The sequence below is a fragment of the Geospiza fortis genome, unplaced genomic scaffold, assembly GCF_000277835.1.
Source record: "Geospiza fortis unplaced genomic scaffold, GeoFor_1.0 scaffold432, whole genome shotgun sequence".
In the NCBI taxonomy this organism is placed as follows: domain Eukaryota; kingdom Metazoa; phylum Chordata; class Aves; order Passeriformes; family Thraupidae; genus Geospiza; species Geospiza fortis.
The window spans coordinates 552054-570929 of NW_005054436.1; the positions used below are offsets into that span (position 1 = coordinate 552054).

The 18876-nt window shown below is 54.0% G+C and overlaps 1 protein-coding gene across 1 annotated transcript in view; it reads right to left on the reverse strand.

The window, feature by feature from the left end:
* RPS6KA1 (ribosomal protein S6 kinase A1) overlaps positions 1-18412 on the reverse strand; it is a 23922-nt gene extending 5510 nt beyond the window's left edge. Inside the window, 9 exon segments of the mRNA XM_031062073.1 lie at positions 496-638; positions 743-780; positions 1337-1443; positions 2047-2126; positions 2931-3011; positions 3281-3362; positions 4038-4154; positions 7872-7925; positions 18368-18412. Of these exon segments, the coding sequence (XP_030917933.1) occupies positions 496-638; positions 743-780; positions 1337-1443; positions 2047-2126; positions 2931-3011; positions 3281-3311 (480 nt within the window). The 5' untranslated portion in view covers positions 3312-3362; positions 4038-4154; positions 7872-7925; positions 18368-18412.
* Positions 18413-18876: the final 464 nt, after the last annotated feature.

Genomic DNA, 18876 nt, shown 5'->3' on the forward strand with positions numbered 1-18876 from the left:
CATATCTGAGCAAGGCTCAGGGTTGCACAGACCCCACTGCCCCTTCCTGCTTGTGAGGGGTCCCAAGCCTGGCTCTGACAGAGCTCACAGGCACGGCGAGTTCCCAGCAGCAGCTGCTGGGCTCTCGGGGTTTGCCTGGGAACGTGTCCAGGCCAGTGTCTGCTCCTGCCGGAGCCCTGGGATCCAGCAGCTGCCAGACGGTGGCACCAGATCTGCACTGACAGCGAGGGCCCGGCGCTGGGATGGACACGGACACCCTCACACACACCCCACAGAGAACTCCCTGCATCCCACACACCCCACAGCCCCCTCACAGCCCAGCACCCCCTGGCACAGCAGCCTTGAGGGACCAGCGCTCCTGGCTGGAGGCCTGGACAGCCCCTTAGGGCTCTTTGGGGCTGTGGGGAGGCCCCCGGTCAGCAGGACACACAGAGCTGTGTCTGGTGTTCCAGGGCAGGGGCAGCTGGCATTGCCGGTCCCGGGCAGGGTACCCACCATGAGGACCCCGTAGGACCACCAGTCAGCACTGTGCGAGTGGCCCTGGCGATTGACCACCTCCGGGGCCATGTACTCCACGGTCCCACAGAACGAGTAGGCTTTCTTCTCGTGGTCTATGGCCTCCTTGCTCAAACCAAAATCTGCACAAGAGAAAGCTGTCAGCACACTGCTCCAAACATTTCAAGCAGCTCTGTATTTCAGGAACCAACCTTGCTGGAGCCCAAGGCTTGGTGGAACCTCTTACCTGTGAGTTTGATGTGCCCCTCTTCATCCAAGAGGATGCTACAGAAGGAATGGAAAAACAAGTTGTTACTGTCTATGTAAGGGCTAGTGAGAGCAAGCACAGCAAGGGATGGTCTGAGATCATCCTTTGGCTCCCACAATTCAAAGTTACCTGTCCCTTCTCCCAGTGCTTTAAGCTCCACCACCAAGACAGGAGTGGGACCAGGAGCAGCTCCCTCCTCTCCACATCCTCAGCTTCACAGCAAACCAAAGGCCCCAGAGGTTACCTCCCTCTGACCCCCACATACCCCAGGCAAGGATAACCAAGCTGGAGTGGGCTCTGCAGAGCCCACCTGGTCCCTTCTCCCTCTGGAGGCCCCAGCTGCCTAAAGCTGGAGCCTGGAGACTGCCATGGATCTCTGCTCAGCCTGTGGCACACAGAGCTCCTGGCTGGAACCACTGATATGAGAAGCAGCAGCCTTGCCTTGGCACCACCACCTCCCACGTGTCCAGCCCCAGGGCACCCTCCAGCCCCTCTGGAAGGTGGGAGCTGTTCCCTGACTCCAGGCTGGGCTGGATCCAGGGCTGGGATCCTGCCTCAGCTGGCCACACGTACTTCTCTGGCTTGAGGTCCCTGTAGATGATCCCCAGGCTGTGCAAGTGGTCGAGTCCCAGTGCCAGCTCTGCCAGGTAGAACTTCACATCCTCCTCAGTGAACATGACCTGCAGGCAGGGGGAGAAAGCAGAGAGGTGCTGGGTTACAATGCCAGCAGCTCCCCTGCACCCAGGCAAGACCTTCCACATCCATGATGCTCTCTCCTGCCCTTTCTAAGTTTTCCAGACTTCACCCACCATTCATGGCTTGGATCAGAATGGACCTCAATGGATCCAGTGCCAGCCTGCCATGGCAGGGACACCTCCCACTGTCCCAGGCTGCTCCAAGCCCCATCCAACCTGGCCTTGGGCACTGCCAGGGATCCAGGGGCAGCCACAGCTGCTCTGGGCACCTGTGCCAGGGCCTCCCCACCCTCACAGGGGACAATTTCTTCCTTAACTCTAATCCAAAATGACCTTCTTTTCATTCTTGTTCTTTAAGAGATGCCCATCTGAAGCTGTTGCAGGGGTGGATCTGCCACCTGTGCTGCTGCTGTTCTGCTGGAGCACAGGGCTCCCACCACACCCTCTCCTGGTGCCAGCTCTGGACTAGCAGCAGGCTGGAGGCTGTTTTCACCCTCTCAACGACTGCAAGGGTCAGTTACTTCTCCAGGCCGTAAGCAGAGATGAGCTGAGCCACAGCAGCCCACCGAGATGCCAGAGCATACCCACCTCTTTGGAAAGCCGAGTGAAAAGGTCACCTCCTCTGAGGAAATCCAAGATGAGGTACAGCTTCCCCTCTGTCTGGAATGCTGAAACATAAGCCAGAGCAGGAATCAGAGCCCTGCACTGAGGGAAGGCTCCATGGTGTTACATTAATCACTTAAATCCCAGTGGCTCCAGCTGGGCACATGCCCTGCATGGTTCCTGGGTCAAATGCAGGTAGGGCTGATGGGGTAAAGGAGATGGCCTGTCCCTGCTGCTGGAATGGGAGCTCCCCACAGCACTCTGGCACTGCAGAAAATCCTTGTTTTATGGGGGTCTGGTTCCCTTTTCACCAGTGATGCCCTCCTGAAAGGGCTATTTTCCCAGGAGAGGTGCTGGTCACCTTACAGCAACAAAGCTGTCCTTGCCTTGCCCAGAGTCAGAGCATTAACCCTGCCAAACTCCAGCTCAGCTAGTTAGCTCTGCTTTCTCAGTTTCTCATGGCTTAATGTTTTAATCCCAGGGATTTGGTGTTTAAACCTCCCCTCCCAGTCCATGCACAGTTCCCCAGTAACCCTATCCCTAACCCTAGGCAGTAAAAGCAGCCTTGGGCTAAGGCTGGTTCCAAGGAAAAAGCTGTGGAAGAAGCCATGTTGTTGCAGTTTTGTGTTCCCCTTGGGATGCCTTTTGCAGCTGCAGTGTGCCTGGAGCTCTGGGCCTTGTGGTTTTCAGAACCCTAACCCTAGGCAGAACCCTAACATCTTCCCTGTGAGGCAGCCTTAGCTGGAGCAGGCAGTGGGACCACAGATCCTTCCAGGAAAGGATTTCTGTTCAGGGGATTGTGTTTAAAGGCAGCCAGAGTCTGCTGGAGCTGCAGCCCCTCTCCCAGCACCCCAGGGAGCTCCACTCACCGTAGTGGAGTTTCACCACAAAGGGATGGTTGACATCAGCCAGGATGTCCCTTTCTATCTTTGTCCTCAGTCGGTCCCGCACTGTGGGAAGAGAGGAACAGCCCAGACTCAGAGAAAGGCCCTGGCCAGTGTCCTGCCCCATCCCAGCCTTAAGCACCAAGCTGCTTGAGCCAGCTGTTTCCCCACCTCCATCATGATGCTGTTAAGCAGATGAGAGAAATGGAGGATGTTTTGCTAGGATAAAGATGCTTCTCTTTCACCCAGCCCACCCCAGGGCCAGCAGTGACATTTCCCCAGTGCTCTTTAAGTCACAGAGGGTCAGAGCACTGCAGGAGGAGTCTCCTTCCTACCTTTCAGCGTCGCCTTCTTCAGCACTTTCATGGCATAGAGGTGGTTGGTGTCTGGAGGAGTTATTTTTCTCACCAAGAAAACCTGAGGCAGAAGAACACCACATTCACCAAGCACTACACACTGGTGGTAGGAGCTGGATGCTTTCCAAAGTGGCAAACCCCAGGGAGTCCCTAAGAAGCTCGAGCTTTCCCATGGGGTTTCCAGGGAAGTGCTGTGTGTGAGCTCCTCTCACCCCCCAGTTTCATGTTGCACTTTCCTCCTTTCCAGCCTTCCACACCTCCTGACTCCTGCAGCTCTTGTGGGGCTGGGGCTAATGCCTAGGAGCTGTGACTGGAGGCACTGATGCTTCACTTTACCACTGGACAATCTCAGAAGTCTTTTCCAGCTTTTCTCTGATTCTAGAAAGCCTCTGCTGCATTTGCTCAGGCAGCAGCACACAGTCCTGTCCATGCCCCACTGTCAGCTGGTAACTGACTGACACCAAGCTGATTTAATGTGTCAGCAGATGGTCTGTAAGAGACCTGGATTATTGAAATAGGTAAGAGCTACAGGCTACTTCCTTCCTCCTTCACAGAAGGGAAACTGGACCATAAACAGGGGCCAAACCCAGCCTGGGGCACACAGCAGCAGTTCTGAGAAGGGAGGAACGTGGCCAGGAACATTCCTGGGAGTCAGGAAAGTGGTTTTGTTGGGGATGGTTCCTTTCGTCACCAGAATAATTTGCCTGGCATGGCACATAGGAAGAAGTGATCTCACCTTGCCAAAAGAGCCCTGTCCCAGCACCTTCAGGAGCTCAAACTGTGATGGATCAGCCTTCTCAGAGCCCTCCTTCACATGGTGTGTGATGTTGATTTCCTGCACAACACCTTCCCCCTGAAACAGAGGGCACACGGTTGGCAGGGACTCCTGAGCAAGGGAAAACAGCCTTTTGGGATTATGGAGCAAGGACTGCAGCTCCAGACTCACAGGAGCCACATGGGAGAGAACCATAAAGGTTGGTGCTTGTCACAGGTATCAGCATCTGCGGTCAATAAGTCAGGGTGGTGAGGACCAGGTAAATACAGAGCCCTCCCTCCCAACCACAGGCAGGAGCTGCTTTGAACTACATTTCAGAAGAGTGCTTAAGAAGCACCTTCCTTTTTGAGGCACTGGTAGCAAAAACAGGAGTGTTTATGCCACTAAAAATCCCACAACACAAAAAATAAGGCACTGTTGTCAAAACAGGGCCAGGGCTGGCAAAAATCAGACATGTTGGAGCCCATCTGCTCAGCAATCTGAGCAACTCTGCAACATAAGTCTTAGTGCATCTTCAGCACATACAGATGATGCTTTAACAGACTCCAGCCTTCAAGAAGATTGAGGGGAAGCCAAGGTCTCTGGCACATGTTTTGTTTAAAACACATTATTTTACTTTAAAAAAAATTAAGAAGAAAAAATAGATTTAATCAGCATAAGTAGAATAAACTCACCAAAGGATCTGGGCCAGCACAGCCACAGACCCTGAGGTGATGCTGAAACACCTCCTATTCCCACTAAAACTTTTGGACCCAAAGGACAGCAATTATGTTCAAAAATGCATTAAATTCTGCTGTCCCCAGCCCTGGGGAAGCTGTGGCCAGCAGAGGCTGCAGAAAGCTGGAACTACGATTTATTTATTTCCCTTGCAGAGTTGGGGGAAAAAACTTACACTTTGTTTTCTAGACCTATTCAGACACTTGGTCTGGAACCACCTCATCAAAGCAGCTTCTAAAGCCAGCCAGAGGCAGGTGCCAGCCCTGCCTGTCCTGCCCAGCCCACTCCCACCCTCCAGTGCCCATGGATGTGGTTGCCCACCTGCACCGAGATCCCTCCCCTCCCCACTCTCAGGCTGGGTTTTTCTCAGTTTAGGAAGTGGCTTTGTTTCCATGGTGGGAGCTCTGCTGTCTCCTGTGCAGCTCAGGCACTCAGGGCAGGGGCACAGGAGCTCCCTGATGTTATCCTGCCTTTCCCTGGGCTCGGTGATCACAGGCAAGAAAGATCCCATAATCCCTTAAACAACACATTTTCGTGTTCCCAATGATCTCCCAGCTTAAATCAGCCACTTTGCACTTCTGAGTCCATCTGGAGGCTTAGTCCCTGCAGACAGCTGCTGTGAGGAACAGCTTCCCACCTCCAGAGCTGGAACAGGAGCCGGCCAAGCTCAGCTCCTCCTGCCAGCTCAGCTCTCCAGGGAGAGAGCCCACAGCAGGGAGAGACCCATTAGGAAGAAAATCTTCCCTGTGAGGGTCCCTGGCAAAGGTGCCCAGAGAAGCTGTGGCTGCCCCTGGATCGCTGGAAGTGTCCAAGGCCAGGCTGGATGGGGCTTGGAGCAGCCTGGGACAGTGGGAGGTGTCCCTGCTGTGGCAGGGGCGGCACTGGAGAGGCTTTAAAGTCCCCTCCAGCCCAGACCATCCTGTGATCCTCCTACCACAGAAACACTTTGAGAAGCCATTTGGTATCTTGCTGACACAAGGGAAGATTTTCCCTCATGAACTCATCCATCAGCTTGGAATTCCACACTCAGGACTCTTGTGATGAGCTCCTACAGCCTGGCTGGCAGCACACACAAGTCTCCAGCACAAAACCACCTCTATGCCACCGAGGCCAGCTTCTTCCAGAGTCACCACTACAAACTATCCCAGAAGGCAGAGAAAGAAAAGCAAACCAGGGTGCCCTGAACATCCATGGGAAGCATCAGGAAAGGAAGCAGAGGGAGGTGGCAGCAGGAGGTGGCAGCAGGAGGTGGCAGTGGTACTGACCGGGCTGGAGAGCTGGCTGGGGGCAGGCAGCTGCAGGCTGCAGGGCTTGGCTCGCTGCTTCCTGTGCAGCCAGAGCATCAGGAACGCCCACACACGGGGAAGTTTGGGGTCCCTCTCCATTGTCCCATCCCGATCAACATCGTCTGGCCCCGGGAACTGCGGCCCTGGAGCGGGGCTGGGGGCTCTGCCGGAGCAGGAGCTGCAGGTGGCTGCACCGGCGGCGGATGCGCAGTGGGACCAGACTCAGTCACACAGAGGGAGGGTCACGCCCCCCCTCCCCAGCAACAACACTTGTGGTTGGGGCTTTTTTTTTTTTTCAGGTTTGCTTTTAAAAAAATAATCTCACAGCTCCTCGCTGGCGTTTGGGTTCCCTGGCTCAGACAAGACACTGATAGAAACCACACAGAGTCTCCTTAAAGTGATTTCCATCTAATGCTGCCTGAAGTTCACGTCAGGCTGGGAGCTTTGGGTATTTCCACAACAGGGGAAATCGTGAGAAGCCACTTTCCTCTCTAAAACAGAAGAGAAAAACTCACAAGAACCCACCCAGAAGTGTGATGACACCTTGGAGAGCTGCACATCTCTGCTCTCCCAGTGGCACAGGGATGAGAGGGCACCCACGATGGGATTCCTCCAGGAATGTTTGGATTGGCATTCAGTCCTTTGCTTGCCTTATGCTGCACAAGAGTCCTTGCTGTGCAGTCCGGAGTTATTTATCTGAGAGCCACCCTGAAGGTCCATGAGGTGTTTTTAAGGGCATTTCTTGTTTCTGAACCCACCATGGCTCAGATTATGGGCAGGACAGAGCAGAGGTATTTAGAGGGCTCGTTTTGCCTCCTTCCCCTTCCAAACCTGTTCACCTTTGACCTTTCCATCAGGACAGACAGATGTTTCCTGCAGCAAGACCCCAGAGGGTGCTGGTAAGAAAGAAGCCCCTTGAAATGAGTCAAAAGACACCCACACAAAAGGAAATAGCCCTGTGTCAGCACTGATTTCTGAATTTCTCCTGAGAGTGCAGAGGATGGAACCAGAGAGACAAATTATGACTGTCTTGCCCCCTGTGCCCCCACCACGTGCTCTTTGAGAACTGATAACGAAAGAAACAAATGACTGAACAGCAGAGAGGCAGCAGGGCCCAGCCCCACCACGGTGCCTGCTGAGCCCCAAGGGCTGGGGCAGGTGCCAGAGCATGGAAAAGCACCTGCAGCTGCTGAGCACAGCAGGAGCCTGGTTCACACCGACACCTCCTGCGTTCTGACACAGCCCAGGGAGGGAGAAACCCTGTCCACCCTGTGCTGCCCAAGAGAAGCACCCATTCCTCAGCAGCTCCACATTCTCAGTGTGGGGGAGCAGCAAACTCCTGTGCCTGGGCCTGGCAGGAGCTGAAAAATCTCGATATGACCCAGACAATTTTTCATGTTGTGTTACCCGCGTGGGAGAGGAGCCTCAGAAAGGCAAGAAAATCTCCCCTGTACATCCACGCAACCAAAAGTGCCCGTCCTGGCTCACTGACAAGATCAGAAAGCCACAGGAGACACAAATGGCAGCACGGAAAGGGGGTTGGTGTGGGGAGGAAGGAGGAGGAGGACGATGAAATCAAGTCCAGGATGTCACGTGAGCCAGTGAGCAATAGCTGCTCTCTGCAGCAGCAGTCCCACAGAGCTGAGAGGGACTGGCAGGGGCGGCAGGCAGGGCAGGAAAGGGTTTGGTTTTCAGAGAGGTCCCCGCAAGCTCTGCTCACGCCCTCGTGTGTGGGACAGAATGCAAATGAAATGGATGAGTCTCAGTGAGGTGCCCACTGCAGCTCTCCTACCTTGTCTGCAGAGTCCACCAGGTCTTTCTCTAGCCAAGTGATGTCAGACTTTGCCTGTGGGACAATAAACAAATGTCAGCACAGAGGGGCTGTGATTGTCTGCTAAAGTTTTCCCAAGAACTTGTTCAGCAAGACTAGATGAGCTGTTCACAGCCACTGGGGGTGTCTCACTGAGGGAGCCATCACTCCTGGGGATGTGATTCTGAGCCATGAGGTGGCTCCAGGAGAGCAGTTGGTCCCAGTAAATAAATTTATATTGATTTGATTTGATAAACTCAGGATGACCTAGAGGTGGGACAGGAGCTACTGAGAGGGAGAAGAGAAGGAAAAGCAAGCTCTGAGGAAGGGAGGAGCTGCGTGAGAACAGTGAGATTAGAGCTAGGAATTAACTGATTTTCAGCTCCAGAAGGACCAAATCAGATCGAGGGGCCCCTGCAGTCACCTCTTCCCCTTCCTCCTCCACACTGCTGTGCCCTTGCAGGAGGAGCAGCTGGAGAGAGTCACTGTCCCACTGCTCCAGGAGCAGCAGGGTGACAAATCTGCCAAAGCCACAGCTGAATCCCTTCCTGAGCAAAAAGTCATCGCAAGACCCTCAACAGATCCTGCCCTAGGGATCTCTCCCACCCATCAGGAAAGCAGCTCCATCCTGGCTCCTTCAGAGCAGGCCCCAGCCCCTGCCTGCGATGGGGTGGGAGGGCTGGATTCCCACAAATCCCACGGATCTCTGTGGGTCCAGCCCTCCCTGCTCCTGGGGGCTCCCAGCACCTGCTGCCACCCACAGCCTCCAGAGGCATTTCCCACAGATTCCTGCACTGCTGGGAAATGAGATTGGCTTCTCCCGGAAAATAAAAGCCCAGGAAGTTGCTCCAGTCAGAGGAGGAGACAAGTTCTGAACCTCCCTGTGCCGCCTTTGCAGGGCACAGACGGCTGAGTCACCCCAGAGCAGGGGCTGGGCACAGATGAACAGGGGGTTTTCCCAACTTCCAAATACAAGTCCTGTTTTCTATTTTCCCCCTTTCTTTGAGGGAGGATTTTACAAGCCAGAAGCCAAGAGACAGGTTTGTTTTTGCTCGCGTTTTGTCACTTTGCCGGTTGAGACCGTCACATCTAAATGCAAGAAAAAAAATCCACCCTGCAAAAGCTCGAAACAGATTCTGCTCTTGGCATTTCACTTCCTATTCATCAACAACTAACCAGAAGCTGTTTTAATTTCTGTTGCTTCAACACATGCTCTGGTCCCAAAACACTCCCAAAATCTGGCAGCACCTAGGAAAGACACTTCTTAGAAAGCAGTCATACCCTCCAAAATGGCTTTTCCAAAAGAGTGCTTAATTAAACCTGGATAAGGTCTGGCTCTGTAGGATCAGGAATTCTGATTCCTTGTGTCCTGCAGAAGAGACAGAGCCCAGCACGGCAGGCAGAGCAGGTATTTTATCAGACACTTGCCTCCTGGATCCTTGGCTTGCTGCGGAAGAGGAGCCTCAGCATCTCCAAAGCTTTGGGCTGTTATCCTCCCATCCTTCCCCAGCTGGTTCCTGAGCTCGCAGCCCGAGCGGCGCCCGGAGCAGTGCGAGAGCCCTGGTGCCCGTGGTTGTGTCAGTGGGATGTATTTTGGGAGTTTTACTGAAAGGAAACGGCGGTTTCGTATGGGGAAATGGCTTTGTGTGGCCATGGCTGCACAATGCAGCAGCCAAACGAGAACACTGGGTGGCTTTACGGGTGCTTAGGCATGGAAAGAGCCATCAGCAAATCTCAGCGGGCTTTTCAGGAGGATCAGTGCAGTCCCCCTGTCACACACGTGAAAACAGGCTCAGAAAGAGCAATTTTAGGCACTGCATAAGGCAGCAACGAGCAACTGAGAGCCTCACTAGTTTTCTTCCTCAAAATTTCTCTACCCCTGCTCTGGGCAGCACAAATGGTGATGCAGCAGGGATGCTCTCCCTGTAGGATCAGTGGAATTGCAGCTCTCCAGGGAAAGGGTCAGGAGGCAGCAGCAGCTTCTGGATCAGCACAGCAGCAAGGTGGACCTGCTGGGGAAGGCCATGAAGATGTTCCAGGGATTGGAGCCCCTCTGCTCTGCAGCCAGGTTGGGCGAACTGGGGGTGCTCATGTGGGGAAGAGAAGGCTCCAGGGAGAGCTCAGAGCCCCTGCCAGGGCCTAAAGGACAGCTGGGGACAGAGTTTTTAGCAGGGCCTGTTGTGATAGGACAAGGAGTGATGGTTTTATGCTAGAGGAGGGGATATTTAGATCAGATATAGGGAAGAAGTGTTTTACAATGAGGCTGGTAAAACCCATGGCTGAAAGCAGCTGGTCTCCTGAGAGAACTGGGAGTGCACATGTGGCTCCTCATTTTCCTTGCACGGAGCAACAGCTTCCCCATGGAGCAGCAGCTCCTGCTCTGGAGGGAGCTGGGATCAGTGGGAAGCACGAGGGGCTGCAGCTCTGCAGAGGAAGCAAGGCTGGAGTTTGTGGAGAGTAAAGGCTGCTCTGTCTGGAACTTTTTTCAAGTGGTGGTTCTCAAAAAGGGGAACAAATAAAGTAAAGAAACCTCCCCACTCACTGCCTGCCCTTCTGCAAAGGCCTTTTTTGGGCAGGGCTGGCTCTTGGCCTCATTGCAACAAAAGAATTGGCCAGAACCTCGTACTTTTGATTGTACTTCTGTGGTGGATGCTCTCCAGTGCTCCTGGGAGCCCCCAGCCTGAGAAATCCTGCAGGACACTGAGCAGAGACACGGCCCAGGCTGGGAGGGGAAGGGCTCAGATGGGGGTACCTGTGCCTTGGGGCCACGGACTCTCTTAAAAGAAAAGGGAGATTCTTGGAGCAATCCTAGAGGATCTGCAGGGAGAGAGAGGCTTCCTCAGCCTTCAACTCACTCTCAACAAGGGCAGTTGCTGACAGACAAAAGCCTCAGGGACACTGGGGCCTGAGGAGGAAGGGACACTGCGGGGTGGCTTTGAAGGTGGAAGTCCTGCACAAAGTCACTGCTACAAACACAGCCCAGGAGCACCAGGGACCTCGGGAGCTGGAAATTCCCAAGGAGGGGATAAGGACAGGGGTGGATTCCTGGCAGGAGGTTTGCAGGAAGGGATTACTGAGAGGGAGCAGGGCTGCACGTTTCACCCAACACCATCCCCAAGGACTGCTCCTGGTCTCCTGAAAAACAAAACCAACCAAAAATGGGAGAGGGAGGAGAAACCCAGAGGACACAGTCAGGCCCAGTGGGGGTAACATGGTGTCCAGAAATCCTCAAATTCTCAAATCATCAAAGCCCTCGTGCCCAAACCCTTACACAGCCAAGGCAGCTGGAGAAAGGAATGACCAGCTCCATCCTGGCATGGAAAACATCAGGAGCCTCCCCACACTTGGCTAAAACAAAAGTCTGACTCCTGGAAACACTCTGCCATCCTCCTGGGGGCAATTCCTCCCCACTCACAGAGGCAACCAAAGGGTGTAAAATTAACCTGGTGACTCCTGGGAAGGACTCTGCTGCTCCTCAAGTGATCCTGGCTCCCCACAACAGGGGTTACAGGCAAACCCCTAAAAAGGGAACACTGCCACAGGACAGGCAGTGTCACACTGGCACCCCTCGAGCACATTCCAGCAGGTGGCACTCAGAGCATCTTCAGTGTCCAAAATGTGTTTCTCATTTGACACGGGATGGGGGGAGCCCAAAGCCCATTTCATAAGCACCCACGTCATAAACACCCCCCTGGGAAGATTCAGCACCCCTGAAACAGAGGGATCTTGGACATTGTTAAGGGATGAAGGGTTTTCTCAAGCAAAGCCTGAGGCTGAGGAAGGGAGGAGGCAGATGGTGGCTCACACAGCTGAGCCCCTGTCCTTGTGCTTCACAACATCCTTTTTGATCTGCTCAGTTTTCAACCAACTGGGTTTCACAGGGAAACCAAAATATCTTCTTTATGTCAGAGGGCTCAGGTTGGTTTTGGGATGCAGAGCAGAGAGGCTCCAGCACAGGCACTCCCTCACACTCCCCAGGCTCCTCCTGCTCCTGGCTCTATCCAGGGCTATGTTGGCAGCAGATCCTGAAAGTTTCTTCAAAAAATAAATAATTAGTACAGTTTCCCCACCCTTGCCACGCACCACAAGCTGCAACTGGCCAGGATCAGCTGACGATGAGCTGTTTGGGCTAAAGATACAAGCTCGGGCAAAAGATGTTCCCAAACTCCACGGAGACTCCCCAGTGGCTCTGGTGCTGCTGCAGTTCCAGAGCTGTGAGGGGGGAGCCAGCAGGACTTTGCACCCAGTGAAACGTGACACTGGAGAGGAGAACACCTTTAACAGCCAGGAGATAAGGGATTACTCAGTTCTGCAGCTTCTACAGAGCAAATCAGCCTCCAGTGAAAAGAGCAGAGGATGCAGCCTCCCCTTCCTGCGGCCCTGCACACACCTCCCAGCAGGGAGGGAAACTCTGCTCAGCAAATTCCAACCAGCCCTGGCTTTGATGGTGGTAAAACCAGGAGACCCCGTCCCAGGCTGTTCCAAACGCAGGATTCCACTCTGAGGAACCAGCAGCAAACACCACCTTCCATCAGGGCACGGGGCAGTTCTGCTACTTCCAGTAGAAAAGCTGAAAACTCTTTCTAGCTGAATTATAAAAGACAACATTGGTTTCACAACAAGAACCAGGAATTGTTTGCTGCCCTTGGAGTAATCGTGGGATGTGGAAACTATTCTGTATTGCAGGAACGCTGGAATTCCACACTCCTCCCACAGCACACAGGCTGCCCTCCCCTTGCAAGGCTCACAAAAAGCGTCTCGGGACCTGGAAAAGCCTCTGCCTGGTACCTGCCGGGGTGGGTCTGTGCAGGCAGGGAGAACCCAGCTCTCTCCCGCCCTCTGGGAAGGTCACACGTGCAGGACATGCTGAGAGAAAGGGATTGTCACGTTTTGGGGGTGGCTGTGAACTGCAGCAGGGTTAAAAGCAAAACAAATCCTGTCCAAAACACACCCCAAGCTGTGCATTACCAACACCCCAGTGAGAGTGCACAGGGTGAGTGTCTGCTGGAGCAAAGCTCTAGTTTATCATTGAATGTCTATAAAACCATGGATGCAGCCAGCAGCCACCCCCTCCGTGGCTCAGCTGCTCCATGCGCCAGGGACAGGACCATAACATGGACATCACATCCATCCCAAACATGATCACACCCATCCCCTTCCCAAATATATGGAGATCACACCCATCCCCCTCCCAAACATCACATCACCGGGATTGCAGCCTACCCACACTGGAAATACCATGTTTTGTCCTGTTCCCCATAGTTGCTATTTTAATGAGCTTTTTTCTCCTCACTCTGTCCCTGTGGAGACCCCAGGGGTCCCCTCCTGGACCCCAAAGATGACCACTGACCCCAGTGCTGGTGCAGAGCCATCACCTCCCCCTCTGACAGCAGTCCTGGCACACTCCCAATCCATATCCAGCCTGGGCTGTCCAGTGAATCCACCTCTCTGACAGCGAGGGGATCAGTTCAGCCACAGCTCAGGGGCACAGAGCAGCTCTGCCCACCCCGGGCCTTCAAGCACAAAGAGGGTTAAACCCCCTCCTTTCCTCCTTTTCCAAAGGGGTGGCGTTTCCCAGCTGTGCTCTCCAGGACTGGCAAGAGAAGGACCTGGATTTCACACTGCAGTTGGGAAACCCTTCCTGCCTCAGAGCTGCAATGAGATCAGCAGGAGCTGCTGCAATGCCTCTGCTCCCACTGCTGGGAGGCTGCCCCAGGCACACACAGAGGGGATTTCCTAAGGGAGAAGGAAAAGGGCTCCAGGCAAGGCAGCAATTCTTAGATAGCTGGGACTCCCCTCCCTGGCTGGTCCCCACCCCGTGGCAGCCCTGGCAGGCAGCACAGTGCAATCAGAGGGAAAACAGCTTTTGCAGCTTCACCTGGAGCTAGGCAAGGAATTTACTGCTCGTGTCCAAGCCAGGCTTCACTTCCAAATAAAGCTGGGACTGGTGAAGCCGCAGGAGCTTCAGGCAGATCTGCCCGTGTGTACAGGGAGAATCCCAGCCAGCATCTTGGCCAGCCAGGGGGCCCACAAACCCAGCCAAGGGCACTCCAAGCTCCCAGTTGCTGGGGTGGATGACCCAGTGACCCAAACCTAAACTCTGGCCCTTCAAAAATCAAATATTAATGAGTCCTCTCCAGTGCCAGCCCTCACCACTATCCCCTCCAAGTACAACACTCAGTAACAGAATTTCAGGGACTTATTTTCCTTCAGTGCAAGAGGCTTTCTGGAGACAGAACATGAGGCAGCTTCTCCGAACTCACCAGGGGGATGGAAATGGCAGAGAAGAAACCGGAGTGGTTTGGATGGGTCAGGGACCAAGTGGGAGGGCTGCTGGAGCAGACTCTGCTACATTCCTCGTGTGCAAGTCCTGTAAGCTGACCCCTCTTCAATTATTCGTTAGAGTCTGCAGCTCATCAGAGACTCTGCTCCTCAAACAGGCATTTATTTGTGTTTTCTAAGAGCTCAGAAGCTGCTGCTCGCCATAGCCCAGCCCTGCCAAGGACACAGAGCAAAGGCTCTGCCAGGAACAGGCCGGCAGCTGTCAGGCACTGCTGGAGCAACAAACCCACTCAATTCCTTCAGCTGACAAGGCAGAGCAGCCAGTTTGAACTCAGAGCTTTACCAGTGACAGGCTGGAAAAGCCAAATGTTAAGAGTGGCCACAGCTGCTGCCCAGTGCCTGCAGTGTCAGGGAAATTTCCAGGCAGCACCACAGCACACTGGAGATGTTCTGGATGTTCTGCTCCCACATCCTGCCCAGCCACAGGGCCAGTCTGGCCAGAACACTGCTGGCTGGGAGCCCCAGCAGAGGGGCAGTGGGCTGAGAGGGGATTTGCTGAGGTACCTGCCCGTTCCCACAGCTCCACGGCTTTCCAGGTCCTGGAGGAACCAGCAGCAGCTGTGCAAACACACAGAGCAGAGCACTCACTTGTTTGTTTTGAAACCCTTCACGTTAAGAGGCTGAGATTAGTGGTGCCCAGCACTGACCAGGATCACACCACTGGATGTGGGTCCTGTCCTGCTCTCAGCCTGGAGCTCAGGGCAGTGCTGGCCTGAGAACCCTCCCGCACCTGGACCCTCACAGGCCAGGCTGGATGGGGCTGGGAGCAACCTGGGATAGTGGAGGGTGTCCCTGCCCAGGGTTCCTTCATGCAGGGTAGGACCTGTCTGCAAGCTTTACCTGGTCAGGATAAACCAACAGGAGCTACATAGACCTGGGGAAAAGCCTCATTTCTCCTGTGCTGCACTGCCCCAGCCAGGCTCAGCCTGGAGCACCTCCTGCCTGGTGCCTGTGGCAGAGCACAGCCCTCATCCAGTCTCAAAGGTCCCTTTTATGGTGCAGAGCTGGGAGAGCTCAGCTCTTCCTTCCCCAGCTCTCCCTGTGCTCTGTGATTATCACCCCAGCACAAGCTGATCAGCACCCTCAGCCCGTTCCCCAGAGAGAGTGTGGGCACACTCAGCACTGCAGTTCCACTCCTCTGCTTTTCATGATGAAGTGATTTCACTAATTGGGTGTTGTACTTCCATGTACAATTCCTCATGCTTGGCACCTTCAGGGAGCACAGGCTCACGCCTCAGCCAAGCTGGCTGCAGAGCAGGCTGAAAAACCCCAGTTATGAGGTTCCATTTTCCCACTGAATTCAGTTGCTGTTCCCCAGCTGAACAAGGACCAATTTCACCCAACCTGGCAATTAAAATTTGGAGAACACAGGAGAGAATGAAGTTCTGTACCCAGAGAGGCTTTTAATCACCACCACCAAAGAGGATGAGGAAAAAATCCATCCTTGTACCCATCCTGCATTGGATCAGCAGCCTGGTGTTAGGGATGTGGCCATGATTAACCCTGTTCTCAGTGCAAATTCAAAACATAGCCTCATGCCATCACTGTGAGCACTGACTCTTCCCCAGCCCCAACCAGCACAGGGATCTTGCAGACATTCCCCAGGTAAACACCGAGGAATGAGGCCTGCAGGGACTTGTGTACCACAACTGTTCTTGAAAGGTAGAAAACACAAGAGCTTGTGAAAAGCACCAGCTGTCCTTGCTAGGAAGCTGAGCTGGAGCTACAAAAGCAGCAAGAAAGTACCAGAACAGGGCCAGCCTGGCCCAAACCATGCCCTTGGTACCTCTGCAGTGACCACCTGGAGTTTCAGCTGAGATGGCCACAGAGGTTCACACTCCATCAATCTCACAGCGCCAACTGTGAGCTTCCCGACTCTTTTGAGGAACTCTTGGATTTCCTCCCTTTCAGAGAGTCTTTGGTTGTGGCCCAGGCACACGAGGGCTGTACTTTGGCAGCGTCCTGCTGGCAGGGCTGGGAGGGACAGGGCTGCAGTGTGGGCGTGGAGCAATCGCCGCTGTCGCCGCTTCAGGCTATTTTTAGCAGAGATCACAGAATGAGCTGCAAAAGGATAGCACAAACCTGGAAAAAGGTGCCTCTTCCCCCCTGTGTGTGCAGCTCTCCACTCACAGCACAGAAGGGTGTGGGAGGGAGTCTGAGCAACCTTCAGTGTGAGAGTAGTCCCCTCGGATGGTGACGGCCACTGGGTAAAGCCAGAGCCAGGAGCTGCTGCTGATGTCTACCCACAGAAAGAACTGAAACACACAGATATTCTGGGCGCTGCCTGCTCCCCCATCTGCAGCATCTCAGGGCAGAGCTTGCCCTCAAGCTGAAGGTATGTGTTTACAGGAGGGATTTCATTTGTGCTGGTGGCAAACATACCTTGTACAAACTTGGAAAACACCACCGAGGTTATTTCAGGAGCGCACAGCAGAGCTTTGGGTGCTCAAAAGTTACCCAAAATGGGATTGTCAGACACTGCTCACAGGCATTTTGGCCTCGGGGCCTCAGGAAAGTGGAAAGCACGACACCTAGAGCAGCACAGGGCTCCTGAGGCTTCCCTGCTCTGGGATCTTGGAGAACTTGCCCTCTGCTCTGCTCCAGCTTGGACTGCATGTCCATGACCCACAGAGCAGCAAAGGGAACCTCAAGTGCTTTTTGGCTTCTATCTCATGATCTTCCTGTGGAATGGCACCTACAGATTGAATCAGCCAGGGTTTCTCTCAGTGATGTCCTTCAAAGAGAAAAAAAATCCTGAGCGATTTTTAAAGCAACCTCTATCAGCAGCATTTAGGGAAGGGCAGTTCAGCCAAGTGCTTGAAGATGAAAGAGGCAAAGTCTCAAACCTTAGAAACCCAGCTGGAATCCAACCAGAAGACGCAAGATTCCTTTTTCCCCATGCCAGAGACGCAGGCACAGCGAAGAGTTGTAAACCCACTGCTCTCAGGGGAGGGAAGTGCAAGTTCCATTGACCTGAATTCATCTGACCCAAAGATTTGTTTGCAAGCCACTGAAGAAGTGCCAGGCCAGCTCCAGAGTGGAACAGAGGCAGAACAAGTAGAGGAGATGCACTGGCACTGCTAGAAATCCACAAACATCCAGGGAAAGAAACTGGCTGAAATGTAGACAACTGGGGTTTAGGTTTAAATATCTTTTACTAAAAATACAATGTAACCAGCTGGAAAAACAACGCAGCAAGCTCCCAGAGCCTTCGGCAGGGCCGATGATTCAGAGAGAGAAGCTGCCACAGGGCCCTGGCTGAGGGCACGGAGCTCCTGACAGCCCGCTCGGGAAGGCTGCCCAGGGCAAATCCAAAGTGTTGTGTCATTCTCCACGGTCAGAGCATGGCTGGGTCAGAAAAGGAAATCCTGAAGGATTATGATTTCACGGTACTGACATGGCTCTTCTGCTCTGCAGTGAGTGCAGGACACAGGAATGGGCACAATCAGGAGACACCACGGGGACAGCATCCTGCTGGTCCTGTGCCTGGGAGGGCTCTCAGCACACAAATCAACTCCTTCCACACCACGCTGCTCATGTGTGGAGCAGGGTGAGCTTTAGGTGTCTCAAGAAGGAGTAGCAGGTTCACATCCCTGCCCAAAACACAGGAGACAGCAGCCCAGGTCCTTCTGTCATTCCCAGCTGATGCTAACAGGGATGCAGAGGGTAACTTGGCAGAGGTGGAGCTTCTCCCAGCCCCACCGAGGCAAGAGAATAAACAGATACCAGACACTCAGCAAGGGCAGCTGTGCCAAAACCATCAAATACTCTTGTACCTCTCATCCCAGCTGGCAAGATCACACCACAGAGAAAGGCATAAACACAGCACCGAAACACCCCAGGGCTTCTTGCTTCTCACCCTCGGCTACAGCCCCACTCCAGCTCCCAGTGCTGCACCGAGGTGGCCCTCCTGAAAACCTTCCAGGCATGTTTGGATGACCAAAGGGACAGGAAGACAGAGGTTTATCTTCCCTCTTCCCCGTCTCCAGTGCCTTGCACTCCCACGTGCACTCCGCAGATCTACAGAGCAGCAGCTTTACAGGGTTTAAAAATAGCCATCCCCATCCTGCTCCCGAGTCAGCTCACACTCCCCACGCTCAGAGGGACCTGCAGAGGTCACCTGGGGCATTTTTTACCTGGCATGGAGGATTCCCACCTTCTTCTGGAGCTGGCTGCCCGTTCTGCAAAGCAAGAGAACCTGCTGTTAGCACATGCCAGGCATGGGATTGTTCCTCGTGTCCCTCACAAAAGCTGGTGGCTTTGGGAGCCCTTAATGTGGACAAACAGGTCAGGGTGGCACTTTGGACATGGTATAGGGTGGCTGAACATTTCCCCATACACCAGACTCTTGTCTTTTAACTTGTTTAAAACAAAGTCTCTTGCCCAGAGAGTCTCTTCACATTTCCCCCAAATGAAATTGGGGCTCTTTATCCCCCCAATGTTGCTCGGGGGGCAAACAGCACCAGGGAGGATCCCCGGGGTGGTCGGTGCAGATTCCCACCCCAGAGAGCCGCAGAGCTGCTCCATCCCACCCCTCCTGCCCCGCTGCTCCGGGACTGCTGGCAGAGGAGTTAACAACCCTTGTGCCGTGACACCAGCTTTCACTGGAGCGTTTATCGGTTATTTATTACCCTATCGCAGCTGA